Genomic DNA, 23,323 nt, shown 5'->3' with positions numbered 1-23,323 from the left:
TCTTAGACATTTTTTTTACTCTCTTCAAACAAAACATCCACTCCTGTATGTTCAAGCCTCAATGTTTGTGCATGCATAATTGCTTTCCATATTCATTGAGTCTGTCTCTTGTTTGATTAATAGTATAGATAATCAATAACAGTCCAGTGTGACCCAATTATGGCAGATGTGATGACGGACAAATCAGCTGTGTGAATGTTGCTTGTCCTGCTATGTTAATCAGCACATTGGTGTGGTTTGGTATTTTTGTAACTGATATTCAGGCTAATTTAGCTGGAGAACATGTGTAGGCAACATCAAAATCTCTCACACACCAAAGAACAATGTGTTTTGAATGAACTTGATTAGAGAATGGCACTTAAGACATTCATGAAGACAGACTGACAGGCCTGTTTTTAGTTTTTAGTGGAGTCTTTACAAATACATTTAGTTCCAGTCAAAGAATTAAAGCAAAATTGAATACAATTGCTAACTTCAAAGATGCAGGAATGCAGGGAACAAGTCATTGTGTGATGTCAGACCATGTATGATATACATTATTAAAGACTAATGCGTTCCATATTGATGGTTTGGTCTCTACACTTAATCTGCCTTGATGGATGTGTGACAGTGAAGTTCTGCTTTGGTTTTAGCTTTTCAACACTTGAATTGCAGATGGTACAACTGGATTCAAGTGAATTTGGCCGTAGCATGTATCTAATATCAGCCTGGTATTTTTATTTGCGATGTTTCTCCAATGTTTAATGCTGTATACTTTAAAATGCATTCGTAGGGAGCTTATACTGTCTTTTACCAGAAAGATTCATTTGTGTAGTCTTCTCGACCCTTGAGTAAGCTCTCTTATTTGAAATGTTATAATTAACCAACAGTGCTGGGTAGATTATTTACAAATTGTAGTCTGTTAGTGATTACAAATTGCATGATAAAAGTTGTAGTCAGTAATGTAATCTAGATTACTCATTTTAGGTAATGTATTCTGACCACTTTTAGATTACTTTTGACCTAACTTTTATAGATTTGAATGGGATTATTGTTATAAAAAGTAAAGAGCAATAAAATATATTCCATTCTCTTTTATCAACATCATGTAATGCATTAAACATTACATTATTCCAGGGTTTCCCAAACTAGCGTAAATGAAAGATCTGCAGAGGGTTTATGAGTTCATGAAAATATTATATTTAATCAAATCATAAACATTTAAAATGAAAATGAATAAATTAAATTACATTTTAAATATTTAATTTGTTTACCTGCATGTCAGTTTGACCATTAACTGACATCAGAGAACTGTGAACATGTGAATGTTGTTAAATTATTAAAGTATTAACATGGTATAATTAACTGAGAGGTGCTTTTGTCCTCAGATTCAGAAGCATGGGTCGCAAATTAATTTACATGGCCATTCTATATTGTGTATATTTAAAGCTAAACAATATGACACGCACTAGTACGCACACACGGGGCAGCCGTGGACTAATGGATAGAGAGTCGGACTTGTAACCCGAAGGTTGCGGGTTTGAGTCTCAGGTCCGGCAGGAATTGTCGGTGGGAGTGAATAACCAGCGCTCTCTCCAGCTTTAATACCACAACTGAGGTGAGACCCTTGAGCAAGGCACCGGACCCCCAACTGCTCCCCGGGCGCCACAGCATTGGCTGCCCACTGCTCCGGGTGTGTGTTCACTGCGGTGTTTGTGCACTTGGATGGGTTTAATTCCGAGTATGGGTCACCATACTTGGCCACACATCACTTCACACTTCACTAGTATGTTTTAGAGAGGGAAATTTAAAAGAGGAATTAGGAATAATCAATAAATCATTTACTGCTGATGTGTGAGAAATTTGTAATCATGTAATTCATAAAACAATAACTGTAATCTGATTATGAACATTTTAAAATGTAAAATAATGTAATTACAAGTGCTACATTTTTGGAATTTGATTACGTCATCCAGATTCCATGTAATCAGGTACTATCCAGCAAAGTGACCCATTTGAGGTTGTGGTGTAGAAGTTGCCCACTTTTTAATGTCAGACATGTTGAATTTGTTTTCAGTAACATGTGGCTACAGCACATCAGGGGTTGTGCAATATAGCTAAATATTTTCATCCTTTTGAATATTATTTTATTATTATGAATTTTAATATGTAGCCTGTTTGCTCTGAATTGCCAAAATAGGGTAACTTTTATTTTTGCTTTTTCATTTTGTTTTGGTGCCAATTAGAATCAAAATCATTTTGAAATTAGATGTTTAATGTAAGAACTAAAATACAGTTTAAAATACCCAAGCATTTTTCCACACTTTTTCCCCTGTACTAAATTTACACAGGATAATAAGGTTAATATAATAGCTAGTAAAAATATTCTTACATATTGCTGTAAAACTTTAATATACACTACCTTTTAAGTTTGTGTTTTTAAATTTAAATTTACTGTCACTTTTGATAAATGTTATGTGTAGAAAGTATAATGTAATAAAAATCTACGCTACCATTCAAGAGTTTATTATAAAATAATGCCTAGAACTGATTGACTTAAATGGACCATTTGAACTGATTCACATTAATGTAACAGTTTTGAAGCAAGACAGTTTTATATTGCTAGTCTAATCTAATGATAAAGCTGCATAATTTATTCCACCACCAAAATCACCACAAATACTTCATGAATATTTTCTATATGGCCTTGTCCTTCAACACACATGCCTTTCATTGCAGCGTTGCTCCAGTGGGTTCCATTGGTTCTTATGTCATCTGGAAGATATCCTGTGAGCGCTATGGCAACTGCGTAACAGGGGACACTGGCCAAATGATTCCGGAACTCAATCCCAGGTCTTCTCTCTCAGAAGAAAAACAAAGCTTTAAATTCTTGGCTCAGATTTCTTTGTTTTCTTTTGCCTTGTGACCTGGAGTTATGAATGGGCTGCTCAGGCGGGCCAGATGACATTCACTCACACATTGGCTTTCACTCACTTTGAATGTCCTCTTCTCTTTCTTTCCTATAAGTTCAGGGTGGTCTCCAAATTTGGAGGTTTAGATGCTTTCTTGACCAGAAAAGGGGCTCAGCATAGCATTTAGTGCTGTAACTAGAGGTAGATTTGTACATTCTGTGTACAAGGGGCATATGCAGTTTATAGGGTGATATGGGTGGTTGCTAAGGTGTTGCTAAGTGGTTGCTCAACTGGTCTCTATAGATATAACTGTCAGCTGCAAGGCAAAAATCATTAGTCGTCTAGGCAGAATTCTATTTCATAACTTTTCATTCTTTAAAATGGCATATTTCAAACATTTCAAATGCTACTTGTTTCTGTAGTCTGTCTTGGGCATTCAAATGTCTGGATTTAGCAGTTTCCAAGAAAATATCCGCCATGCCTCATAAAATTCATAGACTAACATAATTCAGCCGGTTAGACGGCACTCGAATGTTGAGTGTACTGAATCACTTCTCCAGTGAGTGAGAACAAAATCATCAGGTTTTCATTATTCCTGCAATTTTGTGCTTGAATAAGGAACAGACTGTCTTTTGATAATGATGATTATACACTAATGACTATCACAACAACGATAGAATCTGTAGCCTGGCTTCGTACCCTCATTAAATAAAATAATGTATATGAAAATCTTTCCAGCTTGTTGGAACACACCCTAGCCATACACACCTTGTGTGTGTGTGAGAGAGATGTCTTGTTATTCTAGCTGATTAAAGCATTGATTGCAACTATTTTTAAATGTTCAGGTTGCCAGTTTGCTGCAGGGTGTTGGCAAATCTCTCATCATCCATCACCTGGATAAGAAACAATGTGGAAAATGAGTAGCTCACTCAAAATAATGCACATTTTGTCATTTGTTCACCTCCTTGTCTTTCAAACTATAAATCGTTGTCTTTCTTCAGTGAAACCTAAAATGAGATGTTAGGCAGCATGTCTAAGCTGCTCTTTTCTATAAAAAGAGAAAAGATGATATTTAAAAAAATGAAAATTGTCCATACGACTTGCGAGCTATTTGTAAAAACTCATATGTTTGCATACAAATGTACACTACCATTTAATATGTTTTGGGTAAGTAATTTTTTTTTTTTTTTTTTTAATTAATTTTATTTAGTAATGATGCAGTAAATTGATCAAAAATGAAAGTAGGACATATAATGTTTCAAAACATTTCTGTTCTTTTAAAATATTTTCTATTAATCAAATCCAGAACCATGACTTCCTCGAAAATATGAAGCAGCACAACTGTTTTAACACTGATAATGATAAGAAATGTTACTTGAGCAGGATCATGTGACACTGAAGACTGGAGTAATGATGCTGAAAATTCAGCATTACGGGAGTAAATTACATTTTAATAATATTTTGTAATATAAGATTTCACAATATTACTGTTTTTGTGATCAAATAAATGCGTCTTTGGTAAGCTCAAGCACTTATGCAGGTATTGCAAGATAATCTCACAAATTTAAATTGCGGCCATGTATATTTAGATCTGCAGTAATGTGATGGAGAACAAATTCTATGATTTCTGAGCTCTGTATAACACATTTTTTGTGTTATAATGGTCAAAACAACACGAGGGTGAGTAAATGATGACAAAATGTTCATTTTAGGATGAACTATTCCTTTAATTCCTAAAATATTCTGTCAAGTCTAACATGTAATGAAGATATGTATGCCTCTGCTATTGCTTAGTGAAGCCCATTTTAGGCGATATAAAACAATTTCTCACTTTTTAAGCATTTGCACATGTCTGAACTGTATTTTTATGAAACTGAGCCGTGTTGTTTTAAATCGGAGCCTAAAAAGGCTTTATTTTCTTTAATTTTATTCTATTCTGCCATGATAGTGTGTTTCCAAACTACACACAGCTGAGCTGAAATTGCCCTATTCCAGAATGTCTGCCGTGAGTTACAACAAAGCAGGGACTCCTAAATCAACCCTGGATGCGAGTCTGGCCCTGGACCCCGGGAATAAATTACTCAAATATTATATTGCTCAAATCATGAAGAAGTTTCCTCTCTGGGCTACAAGCCAATGCCCATGTGCTTCACCGCTGTGGAAACAGAGTTGAATGAAAGCAGTGGAGATTTCAAAGTATCAGTGACCATATCTCAGACGATTCTGACTGTCGATGAACAAGTCGAGAGAAAGGCAGGACTCTCGTTTAAGATTTTTGGACACGACTCAAATTGGCCTCGCCAAACGTATGGTGCTCTCATTAAGACCTCTACGATAAAACTTTCGCTGCTGCGCTCATTGCTAAACCATGATTAGCCTTGGCGAGAAGCGCTACGGGGCCCTCAGAGAGACACGGCATATATTAATGCCAGCCAAGTGCTTAACTTAACGCCACGGTGCCATGGAGAGTGTTTGGACCAAATCGCTTTACAATCAGACCATGAAAGTAGGGCTCTGTATGTTTGAAGCCAGAATACATCGATTCTATGGTGTTGATTATGAGCGTGCAACTCAACAAAGACGTTGCGGTCATCTCGCGGCTGTGAAATGGCAGGGGGGCAATAGAGATATCTGTTCCTGCTCGTTCCCAGTGCCTTTGAAGAGCAGAGGGGTTTCCCTTTAATTGCTTGGATTTCAATCTACTTCACATGATGGATTCTGTTTGAAACGGCTGCGCCGAGCTCCCTAATGAAGCAGCGAGGTGCACGCGGGCCCTCGCTCAGTGGCAGGCTGCCTGACTGAAGCTGTCGTTCGTGCGCGGGCGACCTAGTTGCATAAATTCAGTGCCGCCTCTGAGCCAGAGTTCGAACGGAGTTCACCGCCACTTTCACAGCTATTGATCTCACAGGCTGATCGCATGCCCCATTTATTTGTTGTTATGCTGAACATATATATATTTTTAATGAGGCATCTAGTATTCTCTGAAAAGTATTTGTTTTTTTTGTAAGGAAAATGGCCAGATGTTCCAGTTCGGTTTAGATTTAATGTCATCAAAATGTTTTTTGTTTTTTTAGGAATGCTGTAATGTTTGTACTAACAGGTAAAATGACAAAAAAATGCCTCACAAAAGCTGTGGTGAACATGCCCTCAGGAGCTCATACGTATATTTCTGGTCCTATTATAGTACTGTTATGACTTTTTTTGTATTATGACATTATTTTCAAGACTTTGAAAATAGTCATGTATAATTGAAACCATCCTTTCAATTAAAAGGATAGTTCACCCAAAAATGAAAATTCTGTCATCATTAACTCACTCAACTTTTCCAAACCTGTATGAGCTTCTTTCCTCTGTATTTAGTTCTGTATGTAAAAAAATACCATGGAAGTCAATGGCTACTGTCAATAGTTTGGTTACCAACATTCTTCAAAATATCTTCTTTTGTGTTCCGCAGAATAAAGAACTTCATACAGGTTTGGAACAACATGAGAGAGTGTAAATGATGACAGATTTTTAATTTTTGGGTGAACCATCCATTTAAGCACCTAAAATCAGAGAAATAATTAGATAGTTGAGATATATTATTTACTTTTTTTTTTAGTGCTGTCAATTGATTAAAAAAATTAATCGCGTTAATCACAGTCATGGACATCATGATTAATAACAAGTTTAAAATACTAGGATTTACCTGTAAATGTGTTGGAAAAAGAAATGCATGACAAACTAGTTTAAGGAAACAGAACCGTTCACACCTCCGCCAGGTATGAGACATAATCCTTATTATTCTTTTGTTTTTATTCAGCCATTATCAGCCTTTATGCTGGCACTAAAACGTTTACCAAGCCACATCGCTTCAATCCCAGTATACATTTACCCAACTGTTATCAAAAGTGTTTCTAAATAAACGCAACAAAACATTTTCTTGCGACCTTACATGAAGTATTATGACAAAATGCGTTACGAAGAAGAATTGGACCTGTTCTGCAGGTGCATTAGAGCTAACATTAGCATCATGCTACATAAGACAGTTTATGAGATTAATAGTACACTTTTACTCAGAACTCATTACTAACCACCATCAAGTGTTTGTAATAACTTCCTTTTGCGATCACATGTGGAATTTGGTCGTTTACTGTTGTTAAAATATGCTATTTATAGCCTTTTATATCTCTGCACAAATTAACATTTCAGATGTACACATTCCACTGTTTGTGATGTTAACCGCCTCTCCGTTCTTAAGTTGCCAGGTATACATTCCGAGTATAATACACATTAGTAAAAGGATCTATTTTAATTTTTATTTGTATATACACCTTGGGCGGCTGTGGTACATTATAAAAGTAGCCCAAAAAACCGCAACCCACGGCTCTGTAATTTTTCCCGCAACTGTATTTTATAGCCCACTTGTGCCGTTACCCTGGCAACACTGGTGCTGTACCCTCATCACACAATGATAGATGACCTTTCACGCTGGGAAGAAGTTGGGGTCAAACCTTATCAAACCTTACTTTTTTTTGCAAGCCTTCATGTGTTCTCACCCTCAAATCAGTTTTTGCTTTTTGAATTTTGTTTTGGCCTTAAGGGATACTCCACCCAAAAACTGAAATTCTGTTATCATTTACCGGCCCTCATTTCTTTCTTTCTTCTGTGGAGCATAAACCTTTCTCAAAATATCAGTCAGGCATACAGGTTTGTAACCACATGAGTGTGAGTTGACGACAGAATTGTCTTTTTTTTTTTTTTGGGTGATTATCCCTTTAAATCTTGTAGGCTAATATACAGGCTTATTATAGGCCTAAAATGCAAAAATGCATCTGTAGCCTAGGAGACGACAACAAACAAGCCTGAGTGCTTGCATCTGTCAAAAACGTTTGGTTATGTGCATCTACACCAGACGCGACTGAAACTAGATCGCTCCCATTACAATCAACAGAGCCATCCAAACTGGAAGCGGCTGTTCAGCTGGCGGTCGCCTTTTTTTCTATTTTTGATGTAGCAGCTACTTTATTTCGTCTGTCAGAAATAGAATTACTTTATTTATATACATGTTAATTGATTGCTTTGCATTAAAGTCCTTTTATATATAAACACATTTTGAGTGTAATGAAAACCCTTTATTTTAACATAAAAGTACTTCTTTTATTGCATATACTAACTGTAATGACAACAATGGTAAAACAGGATTATTTTTTAACTGTATAACAGTAATCAATTTCTTAATGCAAAATGTAACTTCTCATTTTTATATTTTGATTTTGGGCTTAACAAACCTGCCAGGCAGCTTCATTTCTCTTCGTTAAAGCCATGTTTTTGTAATAGACCAGCCTGTTGAAAGATGTAGACCAGGATTACAGATAGCGTTTGTGTGCGGTTTTAGGGAGTGAGGGTGATAAAAGTTTCCTCAGAAGACCAGAACACAGGGATGGCCAAACAAATGTCAGAATGCCAAGATGTATGTGATGTATCAACATCCTCCGAAGCTTTTTGTGCCTGGAAAATGGAAACGATCTTGTCCTAATGTATGCAGCTTGACTTAATATAGGGCATGTATCATCTGAAAATTACATTAAAGAGTTTGGGGTGTTTGTAGAGTGTGTGTGTGTGTGTATATGGGTGAAAGGAAAAACATCAAAGGTCAATGTAAGGGCCATGTAGAAACAGAATACTAAGTCTTAAAGGCATAGTAATAAAATGTTTTTTTAAGAAAGACTGACATTTTATCAGTAACTTAAGGGAAATAAAAATAGCTTTAAATTGGTCAAGCCATTTTAAACCTACTAACACAATCACAGACCTCTAATGTACTTTGAGCACCATGCCATTTGAAACCACCTTTTAGTCCTTTGCTCTTTAATCTGTACAAAATGATCACATTATTTCACATCCAGAACTTTTAAACACATCAGTCTGCCATCCCTTGAGAAACACAGAACTGTCTAGAACGGTGAGAACGCTGAGCTCAGGTACCTAATGAATGTTGAAGTTCCTCCTGTATAGTTTAGGGTTGGACTGAGGCCATGGAGTTGTGGTTTGGCAGAGGTCATTCTGCGCTGGCTATTTATTTCATGGAGGGCTATAATTGCTCATTTTTACTGAAATTAGGCTGCAGTAGGAGGAGTCCAGAGGCCTGGCCTCATTGGCAGCAGCTTGGCATTGGCGCTTTCCTCTCAGGGCACGCACATGGAGAGCCCTCCTCATTCACAGTCTGCATACAACATCCACATGTATTGCATATTGTCAAATTCTTAATGCTTTCAGTTTAAGGAGCCACTTTCGTTGAGTATTTTAATGTTGGTTAAGGTTTCTCTCTCTAAAGACAGTTATGATTTAGAAACTGCTTATAATTAGAAGCAGGCATTTTTCAAGCATTTCAAAAGTAATTTTTTCTGCAGTTTTTCACCAAAATAAAAGTGACTTAACATTTGAAAGAAAATAAAAAGACAACCATAAATTAGTATTGTAATTGTACTGTTGTTATATGAAGTTATGATATATTGTAGTATATAATATAGGGGTGGGATGAAATATTCAGAATCGATTCTGAGCTTGTTTTTTCCCCCGCATATGGCACGTGTGCGCGCTAGAGATGCGGTGGGCTTCATTGCATAGAATTTGTGCTGTGAGACACGTGCGCGTTGCTTGACAGTGTGTGCTTCCACCCGCCGTGTTTTACTTTAGATATGCTTTCATTTATGGCGTTTGGAATGCAGTACTATTAGATGCACGAAACTCGCGCACTGACAGACCTTCGCGTGCGCTTTGTGTTTGTTTGTCCTGAAGCTCGATTGCAGCTGCGGTTAAATGTACTTGCATTTTCGAATACTTTTATACCAAATTGATGTAGGCTACACACAGTCAGTTATGTTTTCAGTGCAGGACAAAACATCTGATATATGGAAATAGATCTGTGCATTAGTCTGAATGCAGCCTGTTAAAGCTGCCCCTGTCTATGATCTCATCAGTAATAATCAAACGGCAATAATGCTGAGGAAAAAAGAAAAACCCATAACTGTTGTCTGTAAACTTTGGGATACTTAAAGAACACTTATTTTAAATAAGTAATTTTTTTTAAAAGTAGCCTGCTTATATAATAAAAAAATAAAGTAAGTTTTGCACAAAATAAATTTGATGTAAAATTTATATGAAAATGTTTGCCATGTGCAGTAATATTGAAAACCGACTGCGTTACATGACAGGTGTGGCAGATTGTTAATTTTAGGCCCTGATTAAGAACATGTACAGTAAATAATAATGTACTCATTGTGGCTTCTCAGTAGCCATGACTTCTCAGTGACCTGTAGCTTAAATGATCTGGATGAACTAGTGAGGCAACTCTGAGTTGTAAATATTACATAGTACATAAATTATTTTTATTTCAAAAGAACAAACATTTCTGTTTTCCATGATACGGCCCCTTTAAGGGCTTATAGTTTGATATATGAGGGAAAGAACACATTCCGTTTAAATAACACTGCATTTTTCAGAAGTATGTCCTCAGACCAACTTTATAATCCAAAACATTCACCGTGTGTCAGTAGAATCAAGAGCAGCATGCTTTTCCCATCTTGTCTTCATAATACACACCACATCTTACATGGACTCTTGTAAACAGACATTACTGCTGATTGTTTCTGGTCAGATTGTGTAGGGCCACTGAAGATGGTTCTAGATCAGTGTTTCTCAATCAAGCTCTAGATTCCAGATTTCTAGTTTTCCAGTGTTGTCAAAAGCAAATTATAAAGCATGCTGAAGACAACCACTCTTGCTGTATAGCTACATTTTACAGATGCTCTTTAAAGCAGCAGACCTCTGGCGTTTTTTGGTGATATTGAGCGGGTTTCTTCTACACCGGTGGACATGTACCCATTTCAGCTCATGTACACTTTACTAATGAGCTGATGAGCTACTGAATCAGGTGCCACATTAATACAGGTTAGATAAGGAAATAGGCCTATGCATTGCTCATGGGAGCAGAGTCAATGTGCCAGGATCAAAAAAGTACAATAGTACGTCTCATGACTTGTGAAACTGCAGACTTTATCACCTTTTTGCATTGTTGCTCAAAGCCGACACAACATGTTGCATGTTAGCAATTTCAGTCGTTGATACCAGTAGAAGTGAATTTTATTCAGCAGTGAAAGTTATTCAGGTATACAAAAATTAATTTAATAGCAGCAAAAGTAGTTTTCTTTTTTCTTGTTAATTGTCATTTTTTTAATTTTGTTATATTGACTTTGATTCAGAGAATTTTTGCTTTTGAAATCCGTAGTACAAAGACATAATGTACATGTGACTGCATGTTCAGACTGGTATAAAATAAGAGGCAACTTCTTAGTTTCAACACGCTGAGTCCTATAGTCAGAGAAGGGCTTGTCTAATTGTTTCATTACTATGGCAAATGTAAGAGTGATTTGTGGTATTTTTAGAGGTGGAATGGCCTAAATATGGGCAAACCGAGCTGTCTGTGTAGCTTGGAGCGCTTTCTGACACTCACTAATGGAGGTGTGTTTGGGATTGTTTGGGGTGGGAGTATCAGCGGTGTTTCTTACAGTATGGGGTGCTGCGAGGAGGGAGAAGGAGATTGTGATGATCCTGGAAGAAAAGAGGGTGAGAGAGAAGGAAAACAGTATGGTTTGAAAGCAGGGGGCAGGGTTGATAATTCAGAACATGTTTTTCTCATGCATGGGGGGTTCTGAGCTTCATGGATTAAAAAAACCTGCAGCCTAACATAAGTGTAGGATCAGTCACACAGAGAGGACAGGAACAAGCTGACAGTGGCTTAAGAGAAACCAATAACACTGTCTAGAAATGAAGAGGGACACTTTAGATGGCTTTGTGTTATTGTAAAGGTCTTTTCACACTGAGTCCGAAATTCTTGTTTGAAATTTTTGCATGTTAAAAAATAATTACGACCTCACGTTGTGTCAATCACGTTAACACAGTGTCTCCAAAACTTACATCCGTCATAAAAAAAAAAAAAAATCGGATCAGGTTTGATTTTCTGCATTTTCGCATCCATAGCAAGCATTTTGATGGGAAAGGATGAGGAATAGGAAAAAAAACGAAAGAAAAGGAAACGAAAAAAAAACGCATACGAACATTTTGGACTCCGTTTGCAAGGACCTTTAGTATTGTGGCAGAAACATGGTGAATTGATATATTAGATGCTAATGAGACTAATTAATCAGATGAGATAAAATAATCATACTTATCTGCTATAACTAAGAATATCACAGTATTAACATAGTCTAGTAACAAAAATAAAACAAAACAAAAAACAGTATTTGCATTATGCATGTTTAAAAAACTGGTATTAAACCATCTTCAACTATTTTGATAATCAGTTAATCTGGTGATTATTGCTTTGATTGTTGGATTGGATTGTGCTGGTGGTCCATTTACATGTGCATAGGTTTATGATGTGTTTAAAATATAAGTGTTAAAATTAAAGTGATTTGGGGGAAAGAAAATGTTTAAAGTTTCAGTTGTTTAATTTAAACCTGGAATTTGAAGTTTAACAACAAATACATTATGAATATACTTTGATATTTGTAAGTCGCTTTGGATAAAAGTGTCTGCTAAATGACTAAATGTAAATTATATTTTATCACTTGTTTGCTGTTTAAATGCAAATTTTGTCAAATATGATAGTAAATGTCATTACTCCAGTCTTCGGTCTCACATGATTCTTCAGAAATCATTCTAATATGATGATTTGCTGCTCAAAAACATTTCTGATTATCATTAATTTTGAAAACTATTGTGCTGCTTAATATTTTACTTTTTTTTTTTTGACATTTTAAATGTCTTTTATAGTCACTTGTGAATTGAATGCGTCCTTACTGAATGTGTTAACGCTTCAAAAAAATTAAAGTGATTTAAAATTAAAAATAAAATGTGTAAATAATCCTACTGACCCCAAACTTTTAAATGGTAAGTGAGGTAAAAATGTTTTTCACTACATTTTACATTTATTCATGTACACTGAAAACCTAGAAATTGTTAGTAAATTTCTATTTTTATGTAAATTGTTCTATATTTATATTTTATACATTTCTAACAATTACCAAGAAACAGTAAGCGACAAATATTTTTATGTATTTTACAAATATATTTTCTTGTAATATGTACTTTTATATTGTACTGTAGTTTTATTTAATACTGAGTGCACAATGCAAAGACCAACCTTTCATTGTTATCACTGCCATTATCAATTATCATCATTTTGATCAATTTGTTGTTTTAAGACTCCGTTCCCTCTGACCCTGCTCCACGCTTCGCTAACACCCTCTAAGGGTCACACTGTCAGCTTTCTCTGGAAGGAAAGACATGTGCTTCATGAGCCCTCGTCTGCATTCCTGTCATCACTGGCGACCCTGACATAACACAACTAGAAATATGAACCACAACAGACCCAGGAAAAGTGAACTGGTACTGTGGCCCGGCCCAGAGATTACCAGACTCTGAGAGCCATGGAGGAATGAAGCTTTAAGGGTTTGCAAGGCATGAAACGACAGCAAAGGGTTTCCCAGTGAAACTGTCATGCCAAGATGTCCAGACAGTGGAACATTTTTATTGGCTGAGTCGTAAACAGTTGGTGTTGCAATTGGTCAGAGAATGTTAAATGCAAATTCTGACAATATCAAAGATGCAGGCGGATTTGTATTGCGTTCAACCTATTCATTCTCTGGGAATCAAACCAATGACCTTAGTGTTGCTAGCGCCATGCTCGATATCCAACTAGTTAAAACTAGCCACAGTGGATGCGTTGTCTTCCTCAAAACTGTCCAGACCTCATGGAAAGTTGTAAACTGCATTTGCCAAGACTCCTGCAAAGTCTGTACTAGTGAGCCAAGGTTGCATTTGACCTACAGCAGGTTTCTGCTCTCCATGACTCTATAGTGTTCCATTAAGAGCTGTGTAACCCAACACCCTCTGCCTGCAAAGCATCAGTGCTCAACCAAACCATTTCCGAAGCTCAAAAGACACCATTTAGTTCATCATAAATACTTAGACATTATTTGTTCCATTCTTTGAATAAATTACCTTCATCCTTTAGTTTCCATTCAGGAAACACTGATGCCAATTTGTTCGCTGCAAGCCATGGGCACTGATTGTTGATATTAATGAGAAAGATGGTGGAAGTCTGCTTTATTATGGATGGGTGACCTTTGATCTGTGGCTTATTGGAAAAACATTAGTTTCTCGCTGCTCATTTGGCCGGACAGAGAGGGAGTCCTCCCTCTGATTAATGATCTGCCCTGCGGAGGTGAACGAGTCAGAAAGACAGAGCGGCCTTGTTAAATACAGTTTGTTGAAAAGTAGAGCCAAATTATACTGGACAAAATGGAAAAGCATCTCACGCACTGAGTATCTTCAACAGATCCTGTTTAAAGAGGTCATCGGATGCCCATTTTCCACAAGTTGATATGATTCTTTAGGGTCTTAATGAAAAGTCTATAACATACTTTGGTTAAAATTTCTAATAAACACCACCTTTTTTACCCTGTTGAAATCAGCTCTGTTTTTATCAAGCCATTCTAGTCCATGTTGCTTTAAATGCTAATGAGCTCTGCTGACCCCGCCCCTCTCTTCCTTGGGTGATGAGTAGACTGTGAACTTCAGCTGCAAAACTGGCTAACTAGCACATTATTAGGAAAGGCGATTTGCAAAGATTCATAAAAAAAAAAAAAACCTTATACTCACTTCTTCTGTAGATGAAGCTGGATCACGAATGACTCGCGTGAACATAAACACATTTAGGCAGATCGGGGATCAGCGCATTCCCTTCAAAACGAAAGTAACGTTAATCCTCTGCATCTTCAGCGGCTCAGATGTTGGGAGTAAATGATGACTGTTATATTCATTATTACATCCAACAACTAAACACCTCAATCGCTTAATCTGAGACATCTTGTCTTCCCCTGCGCCGGAGTCGACACAATGACGGACAGCTCTCAGCTCACTCAGGGCGGGTCTAAGGTAAGACAGCTTGTCAATCAACTATGGTGGGAGGGGCCTGTGCAGAACTACGTCATTCTGACAGGAATCTCAGAACAGCCTGATTTGAGAAAGGGGATTTTAAAATAGGTACCGCTTTAAATGGTGTTTAGGGTGGTTCCTAACTGTGGGTGCTATTGACCCTGTGGACTTTCAGAAAACAACTTAAACACTTTTACTAGTCTAATTTAGGGCTGGGCGGTATATCAAGTTTGTATGAAATATCAATAAATTCTTTATAAGCGATACGCTATGAAGCAATACTGTTAATATCGATATACAGTAGTTTGATACCGAGTGCATCTGAAAAAATATCTAGGGAGGACATAGACTGAACTGCTGCTGAGAAAGTGCATAATAAAATTTGTTCTAATCATGTGACAAGCTTTATATGAAGGGCTTTAAAAAAAACTCGTAAGATATAGTAGCCTATAGTTTATAGTTTCAGTTTAAAGCGGCTCTGACAGAAAGGCCGCGTGTGCCGCTGACAGAGACGTGCTGTTTTCCTTAATGCATAACTTACATTTCACAGGTATATTCTCCATCTGTAAATGTTATAAATCTATGGAAAGCTTTTGTGCTTGAGCTTTTGCTTTGCGATTCTCCGCTAAACTTCACAGACCATTTAGTCAGAACGAGTGCCGCCACGCACCAAACAGACGGAGCGAAATAACATACAAAATAAATACATTTTGCTGAAATATTTGTAGTTGGACAATAAATGTGACATATGTAGAATTTTAAACCTACAAGTAAGTTTATTTGTATAATAGCACTATCTGTAAAGTGTAATGGGGTAATCAAAATAGCCTTTTTACTCAATTAGTCTGTGCTTTTTTATTATTTTCATTTTTAGTTGAGTAAATTTAACTTCTGCTTTAAAAGCATTATTTTTGTTTTTAGATTGAAATGTTACAATGTTAGAATGTAATGTGATTTTAACCCTTTTTGCACATAACATATGCCTTCATGCTTACATTCACTTTTTGTTTAATCCAAATACAAAATAGCGAGAGATATATATATATATATGTCCGTATACTGCACATCAGCCAAAAAATACAGAGATTTGAATTTTTGCACATATCGCCCAGCCCTAGTCTAACTTGTGCACTAACAATGTGCAGTAGTGGACACTATTAGAAAGAAATAGTAAAAAAATGTTACGTTAAAGACTACAGCTTCACTCTAAAAAAAAATAAAAAAATAAATGGTGCTATATAGCACTAAAAGTGGTTCTTTGGCTTGTAATCATAGGGGAACCACTTTGGTGCTGTATAGCACCAAATCTTGGTGCTTCAGTGGTTCTTCACTGGTTTTTCACCAGTTCTTTGACATGACTGAGAGGCTATATAGCACCGCTACCATGTACAGAACCTGTTAAGCTCTTGTATGGTTCTTCAGCGGTTCTTTGGGGTGTTTAAGGTGCTATATAGCACCACTGCCGTACAAAGAACCTGTTAAGCCCCTTTAAAGGTTCTTTACGAGCCAAAGAACCACTGTTGGTGCTGTTTAGCACCATTTTTGTTGAAGAAATACAATGCAATATGGCACCTCTTATGGTTCTACATAGCACCATTTGATAAAGGTGCTGTATAGCACCTTTAAAAATATGGTGCTATATAGCACCAAAAGTGGTTCCCCTATGATTACGAGCCAAGAACCACTTTTAGTGCTATATAGCACCATTTTAGTGCTATATAGCACCATTTGAGGGCCCTCAAATGTACACCTTATACTTGTATGCAGTATTATAAAGAAATATATTATAACTTATTGCATAATTTGACAAAAATATAGCTTGGTTGGAAATAATGTGCCATAATTTTCTGTTCACCAATGATAGATATTTTATTTAATTTCTTTGCATTAAATGCCTCATTTTCATCTCTAGCTTGCTGTTGTGGTGAAAAAAACATTTTCATAATAATAATAATAATAATATTCTGTTTGATAATCGTTTAAATAAAGATTTTAGCATGTGAAAATTTAAAAGGATAACTACTCTGAAATGTCCAGCATTTTGCCTCTTGTTGTGTATCTTTGTGAATGCCGTATTTCCAACTCTGACTAAATAATGCAATATATGTTTCACATGCTTGAAAGAGAGAGATCCTGTCACATTCTCTCTCCGTCTGCTGCTATGGAGTGATTGGCTGTGTTCTCAAACAGCTGCGCGATTGCGCTCCTGTCAGGAGAGGTAGGGAGGGATGACAGCGTGACAGAGCGAGAGAGAGAAAGGGAGGGCAGGAGAGATCTCCATTCACCATTCCACGCTGCTCCCCGAACCCCCTTTTTCCCGCTCGCGCTGCCGTGGAGGGATCTCTTTAATTGCATTCCAGAGGAATTTCTCTTGCAGCTGGTGCTTCAACTGACGGGAGCGAGTGGGAATTGTGAATGACTCTGCCTGGAGGAAAAAGGGATTTTCAGTGAAAAACAGCAGAGAAGAGAAAGAAAATAAGTTCTTTTGGAAAAGGCACTGCAAGCCTCAACTCTTTTGTCATTCGTCTCTTGCAGATAAGGGACTCCTCGTCCTCATTTCTCACACGCTCTTTACTGCGACGGTTCGACTGTCTGGGGAGCTTGCGAGGCAGCGTATGTAAATAAAGCTCAGGGTTTCTATAGGCTGGGCAGACTGCCAGAAAGTGAGAACCTTCAGGGCTTTCTCTCGCCGTCTCTTTGTGGCGAGAAGCGCACCCTGACTGGATCAACAAGTCTGAAGACGGACAGCTCCTCAAATCATCAGGCGAAAGCAGGAGCTGCATGCGCCAGCCTTGCTTTTACGAGTGCTCGGTGCAAGAGAGACAAGTCAGACAACACAGCCTGGAGAGAGACTAGAAGACGGACGGATCTTCACTCAGTGCATCAGTGTTTATCTTCTGAACGCGTCAGAAATCAACAAGTCTTCCAATGCGCCCAAGCGGGTCTCTGTGTGACATGTTATTTTTCTTAAACAGACTGAGCTCTTTCCAGAATTGGATTTGAATCAGAGAAGGGGGAGGACTTGGACCTTGTGTCTCCCACATATACACTTTTTTTTTTTTTTTTTTTCTTTTTTTTCCTGCTTGTCATTTCTGCATGGTTGAAGGACCCTTGCCCTGCACACGAAGACTTTGTCTCCACTGTGGTTCCTGGTCTTAAAAGTCTAATTTGTTTTTGGGGGTCTCCTTTGTCTCGACAGCTCTGCACTAGTGGAGTGAAGCGCGACTGAATTGATCTTTTGTCTGAATCTAGGGTTCTTCTCACGGTGCGAAAACCCGCAGCCCCCCACTCCGACCCCTCTAAAATCCCCTCCTTCCATCTCTCCCACATGAGTCCCCTCGTACCCTTCCTCCCTCCACTCCCACACACCTCCTCGTCTTCCATTCACATGCCGCTGCGATCGGCGAGCATGTGAGTGTAGTGTGCATGTGTGCTTCTGTTTGCAGAAAGCGTAAGCCAGGATTAGGTGTGTAGAGGGTGATGTGTTGCTGGATGCATCTGCAGTCAACTGATTTAGGACCAGGAGGACCCCAAACCATTCCTAAGGGATTCCGCAACCTGAGCATCTGTGATTGAGTGTGTCTGCGTGCGTTTCACTGCATGCACTTACATCGAACTGACAGAAGAGGAGAGAGCTGGATAACGACGATATCCCGCCATGTCCGAAGTGTGATCGCGGTGGTGAGATATCAGAGCTGGTGCCAGCACGCTGCGTTTATCCGGGCTCATCATGAAAAAAACACGCAGCACCACTTTGCGCAGGGCCTGGCCCAGTTCCGAATTCTCGGACCGGGCCTCCGATCGCACGCGGTCACGGAGCGAGAAAGACTACCGGCTCCACAAACATTACCCTAAACACTTCATCTCTCACTGCCCTCGAGGATTCATGATAACAGGTCAGTTGTCCTTTACGCTCCAATGGCAGAAGCGACACTTTGTTAATTTGTGCATCTGATTTTACAGCCATCTTTTATTTTGTGTTTGCTTTGAACGGATGACTTTCGCCAGATTTCGGGCCATGAGATGGTTGTCTGTTGCATTACAGATGCAGGTCAGCTATTTTTAGCGTTTGCTCCACACTGTCTGAACATGCTATTGTGTGTGCGAGTGTTAGCCGAGTTTTGTTGCATCTGGAGCTTGTGTCGAGCGGCTACTCCATTTGGAATCTGTTTGCTTTTGGTATTTAATTTAGTTTGTTATATATATTTTACAAGTTTCTAGAGATGGTTCAATTAGGTTGACAAGTTAAACTAGATTTTGTTTTATTCATGTTATAATTTGTAGCAGCGAAGATTTACAGGGGATGAATTTAGAGATGCTGGTTTTATTGTGCTGTTAGAATCTCAGCATGGGAAGCTCTCTGAGATGTTGCATCCATAAATTCATTCTCTTAAAGCAGAACAACTGTAGCCAAAGCGCAACTTGTGAATTTTTTTTTTCTACACGTTTGTTCAATATCTGTCAGATATCTTGAATGCTATTAATTGTTGTTATTTTAATGTTGGTCCATGCGCACAGTACTGTCTCATACATAAGCTAAAATAGTTCAAATGTAAAAAATACATCTTAAGACTATTGCATTCTGTGACTTTCTTTTGCACTCTTTCCAACTGCTTCTGAACAAGAATGTGTCCCTTAAGAAATGCATCTGATCGAGGTCTGGTGGATGTGACCCTAAATCAACCTAATTATACAATCAGTACTTCCACAGGGAATTTCAATATTTTAATTTCCAGGCCTAGAGAAGTCAGGAAAATAATGAAATGGACTAGCCCTAGTAACACAGCTCTAAAAATTTTTGTCAATGATGTAAAATCAAATAATTTTTAAAATTCTCATCCAGTAATCGCAAATAACTGAAAAAGACACTGAAATTCAATCTTAATGTCAAAAAGATGTGGGAAGCCTGTTAGTCAGTCTAAAGGAAGCCCTGTCCTTAAGAGTAACTAGTCATACAGACAACAAAATGTGTAGTTTTGCTCATCTGTGTATTCCAAATCTAGATTTGCGTTTATTAAACGATGTGCTGAGACCTGTTGTCACAATATATTTAAGCTAAGTTGATTACACATGTGCTCGTTTTGTGATACTTTACCCGACTTGTTCAGACCCAGAGGGCAAAATATAAAAGGATAAACCGCATCTCATATTTTGATCGGCTAATTAAGGTTTCCTGTTGGATGTCATTATACCAAATCACTGCAGAGAGATCCCAGACCCAACGCAAGGCCTGAAACAACAGAGTGCTCCCATAAAAATAAATACTCTTATTGCCGCTGTGCCAGAACCCCTCTTTACATCTGCTCTCCTCTACACTAACGAGAGAATTAAGAGGCGATGACCAAGGATTACTCCATCCCAGTTTGATTAGTCTACGTCCAGCAGTCTCACCAACAAAGTCCAAGAATAGACGTCGTGTAGGCAAACAATTGGAGGGAATTTGAGCCTGACGTGAAATGCACCACTTGATGATCCCCTAAAATGTTTTTGCCGTCCATATTTGGTGTCAGTGGTACGTGAATTATGGTTCACGTTCCATTTTGCTTTACTTGAAGTGAGAGAAACTTGAGGTAAAGCTGAATGGGAATGGCTAAACCGCATTGGTTTGAGGATCCTTCATGTTTCCTAGCAACTTTGGGTGTCAAAGGTTAAATAACGTAGTCATTGTGGAGTTTGGGTGTCATTTGGGGCATAAAGCACTTGCAAGCAATTCAATGTGTGGGGCTAAGAAAGTGGGAGGTTCTGTTTTAAAGTTGGTTAAAATGATTGGATGGCGCTCCCTTGATGTGTAGGCCTTGTGAATCTCAAGTTGATTGTAATCTACAGTTCCTTAAAATGGTGAATCTCCACTGAAGGGATGTAAAGTAGTCATTATTTAGAGAGTTCTCGTGTCTGATATCAAAGCACTGGCATTTGGTTTTGGTTGTAAAGTCTGCTGTTGTTTGTTGAAGAGGCAGTTTCTATTGTTAATGATTTCTGCAATCAGAAGGAATCATAGAAACAGCTGTTCCTTTCAGTCTTAGATTAAAGGCAAATCATGTTGTTGCTACTCCAGATTCAAATGGAAGGGTTGCATTTAAATCACAACTACATTTATTGTCTGTATTTGATCATTGGTAAAATGACCATTTTAAAGTAACACTACAATACAGATCAGAAGATGTACATTAGTCAGTGCAGTTAGCTAACAGGAGATGATGATGATGATGATGATGATGATGAACTTTTACCACATAAATTTATTATATAAATAAATTATATTAATAAATGAATCATATTAAATATGTAATATGTGACCCTGGACCAGTAGCACTTGTATATTTGTAGCAATAGCCAACAAAACATTGTATGGGTCAAAATTATCGATTTTTCTTTTATGCCAAAAATCAATAGGATATTAGGTAAAGATCATGTTGCATGAAGATATTTTGTAAATTTCCAACCGTAAATATATCAAAAACTAATTTTTGATTCGTACTATACATTGCTAAGAACTTCATTTGGACAATTTTAAATGTGATTTTCTCAATATTCAGATTTTTCTGCACCCTCATATTCCAGATTTTCAAATGTTGTATCTCAGCCAAATATTGTCCTATCCTAACAAACCTCACATCAATGGAAAGCTTATTTATTCAGCTTTGATGTATATAGATGATGTATAAATCTTAATTTAAAAAAAGTGACCCTTATGACCCGTTTTGTGGTCCAGGGTCACATATACATTTTTACATTTCAAGTTGTGTAAATGTTCAAGTTGGCCATGATATATAATGCATGAACTAACGTTAACAAATAAAAAGCGTGTTATCAAAAAAATACGTGTTATTCATTGATAATCTTGATGAAGCAAATTTGTCAAATCTGGTTAGCATTTCTGACTTGGGGTCCATAATAAAAAAATAAATATTCTAAAATGTATTTTAAATGCATTAATTTCATGCTAAGTATGCTACAAGTACATTTACATATTTATGTGCTTAATAAAAATACCCTGCAATTGAACTTTTGGTATACTAAACTGGTATACTTGGAAGAACTAATTTTATACTTAATGTACTTTAATTGTGCAGAAGTAGTGCTGAAGTCCAACTAAAGATATACTGAAGTACATTTTATTGTGCTAAAGTGGAACTATCGCAAGTATACTTTCTTGCATTTAAAAACTGATATTATTCAAAGGTCATACAATCCTCATCAATAATGGTATTAAAAGTAGTACTCCAAATTAATTTGAATTATAATTTTTATATCTGTAAGTCTGGAGCAATATATCAATAAATATGTTATTGTACTTAGTATAAAATAAATGTATTTTTAAATAAATTACTTTTTTATTAGGGGTTCCTCACGCAAATTTTTTTGCTGTAATCGGTCTTTTAAACATACAGTTCTGGACTGTATTTTATTTCTTTATTCAAGCAGGAAAGAAATTTCCATAAACTACTGAAATACCATCATCCTATTGTACTTCCTCAAACAAATGTTGGAAGCATTTGCTCCCCAATATTGGTTAAAACCCACAGAAAATCAAATGACTCTGAATTCCTCACATGGCTTATGCGATATTTTTAGTGTGGTGGCGGTGTGCTGCCGGTCGAGTGAGTTTGCGGATTGTACAAACCGCCTGACTTCTGGCTTGCATTCTCGTGGAGGAGTGTTAGTTGGGGGCGGGAAGGTAAAAACTATGAAGTAAAGGTCGCACAATCATCTGCATTGTTCAGAGATAAAGTCGTAAGCATTGGCTTTATGGTTGATGCTGAACTTGACCCTGTGTTTTCTTGTCTTTCATTACTCTTCTGCATTTTCAGTAACACATGCCAAGCGTGGAGTGCTAATTCATGCAGGTCAGTGGGGGAGTCATGGTATGCAATATCCACATGCAAATCGGGTCGACGGACAAGGTTGATAACTTACAGCTGTATGCGGACCCTTTTGTGGGGTTTTAGATTTTCTTATTGATTTGTTTTGACTGGCTCCTCTGTTTAGTCCAATCATATTTTCCGGTGTCCAAAATCTTTGTTCCCCAGTTTAGTGTTTTTCTCAGACAAAGAGTTTTAAAACAATTATAGGGAATTTTGTGCTGTCATGGGTGAGTTGGGAGAGAGATTTACTGTTATCTTACCTGGCGATCGCTCAGCACAAAATTACATTGACTGACTATAGGGGGCTTTCTGGAGGAGTTCCCAGAGTCATTAGGAAAGTAATGTTAGGGAAGTCTGCATTGGTTTCAAATGTGTAATTAATTTGAGGCAATAAGTAATATGTTTTGGTTGCAGCCTCTGAGAGAAAAATCGTGCTACAGTAAGAGCAAAGATTTGTGCAATGCTAATTTAGGAAAACCTATCATATCTAGCCTAAAATGGAAACTTCTTATGTGATTCAAACCGCTACACATCTTAAGACTTAAGATCCACTTCAGATACACACGCATACACACGTTCTCTCAC

The 23,323-nt window shown here is 37.4% G+C and overlaps 1 protein-coding gene across 5 annotated transcripts in view; it reads left to right on the top strand.

The window, feature by feature from the left end:
- stox2b (storkhead box 2b) overlaps window positions 1-23,323 on the top strand; it is a 70,316-nt gene that overhangs the window by 10,511 nt on the left and 36,482 nt on the right. The window contains exon 1 of one of the 5 annotated variants that reach the window (XM_058797972.1): window positions 18,448-18,769. The exons of the other annotated variants lie outside the window; for them this stretch is intronic. Coding sequence (XP_058653955.1) covers window positions 18,604-18,769 — 166 coding nt within the window. The 5' untranslated portion in view covers window positions 18,448-18,603. Of the gene's footprint in view, window positions 1-18,447; window positions 18,770-23,323 lie in introns of those variants that run through there. 5 annotated transcript variants of the gene reach the window in all.

The sequence above is a fragment of the Onychostoma macrolepis genome, chromosome 14 (assembly GCF_012432095.1).
Source record: "Onychostoma macrolepis isolate SWU-2019 chromosome 14, ASM1243209v1, whole genome shotgun sequence".
NCBI lineage: Eukaryota > Metazoa > Chordata > Actinopteri > Cypriniformes > Cyprinidae > Onychostoma > Onychostoma macrolepis.
This window is presented reverse-complemented; position numbering and strand designations above follow the sequence as displayed.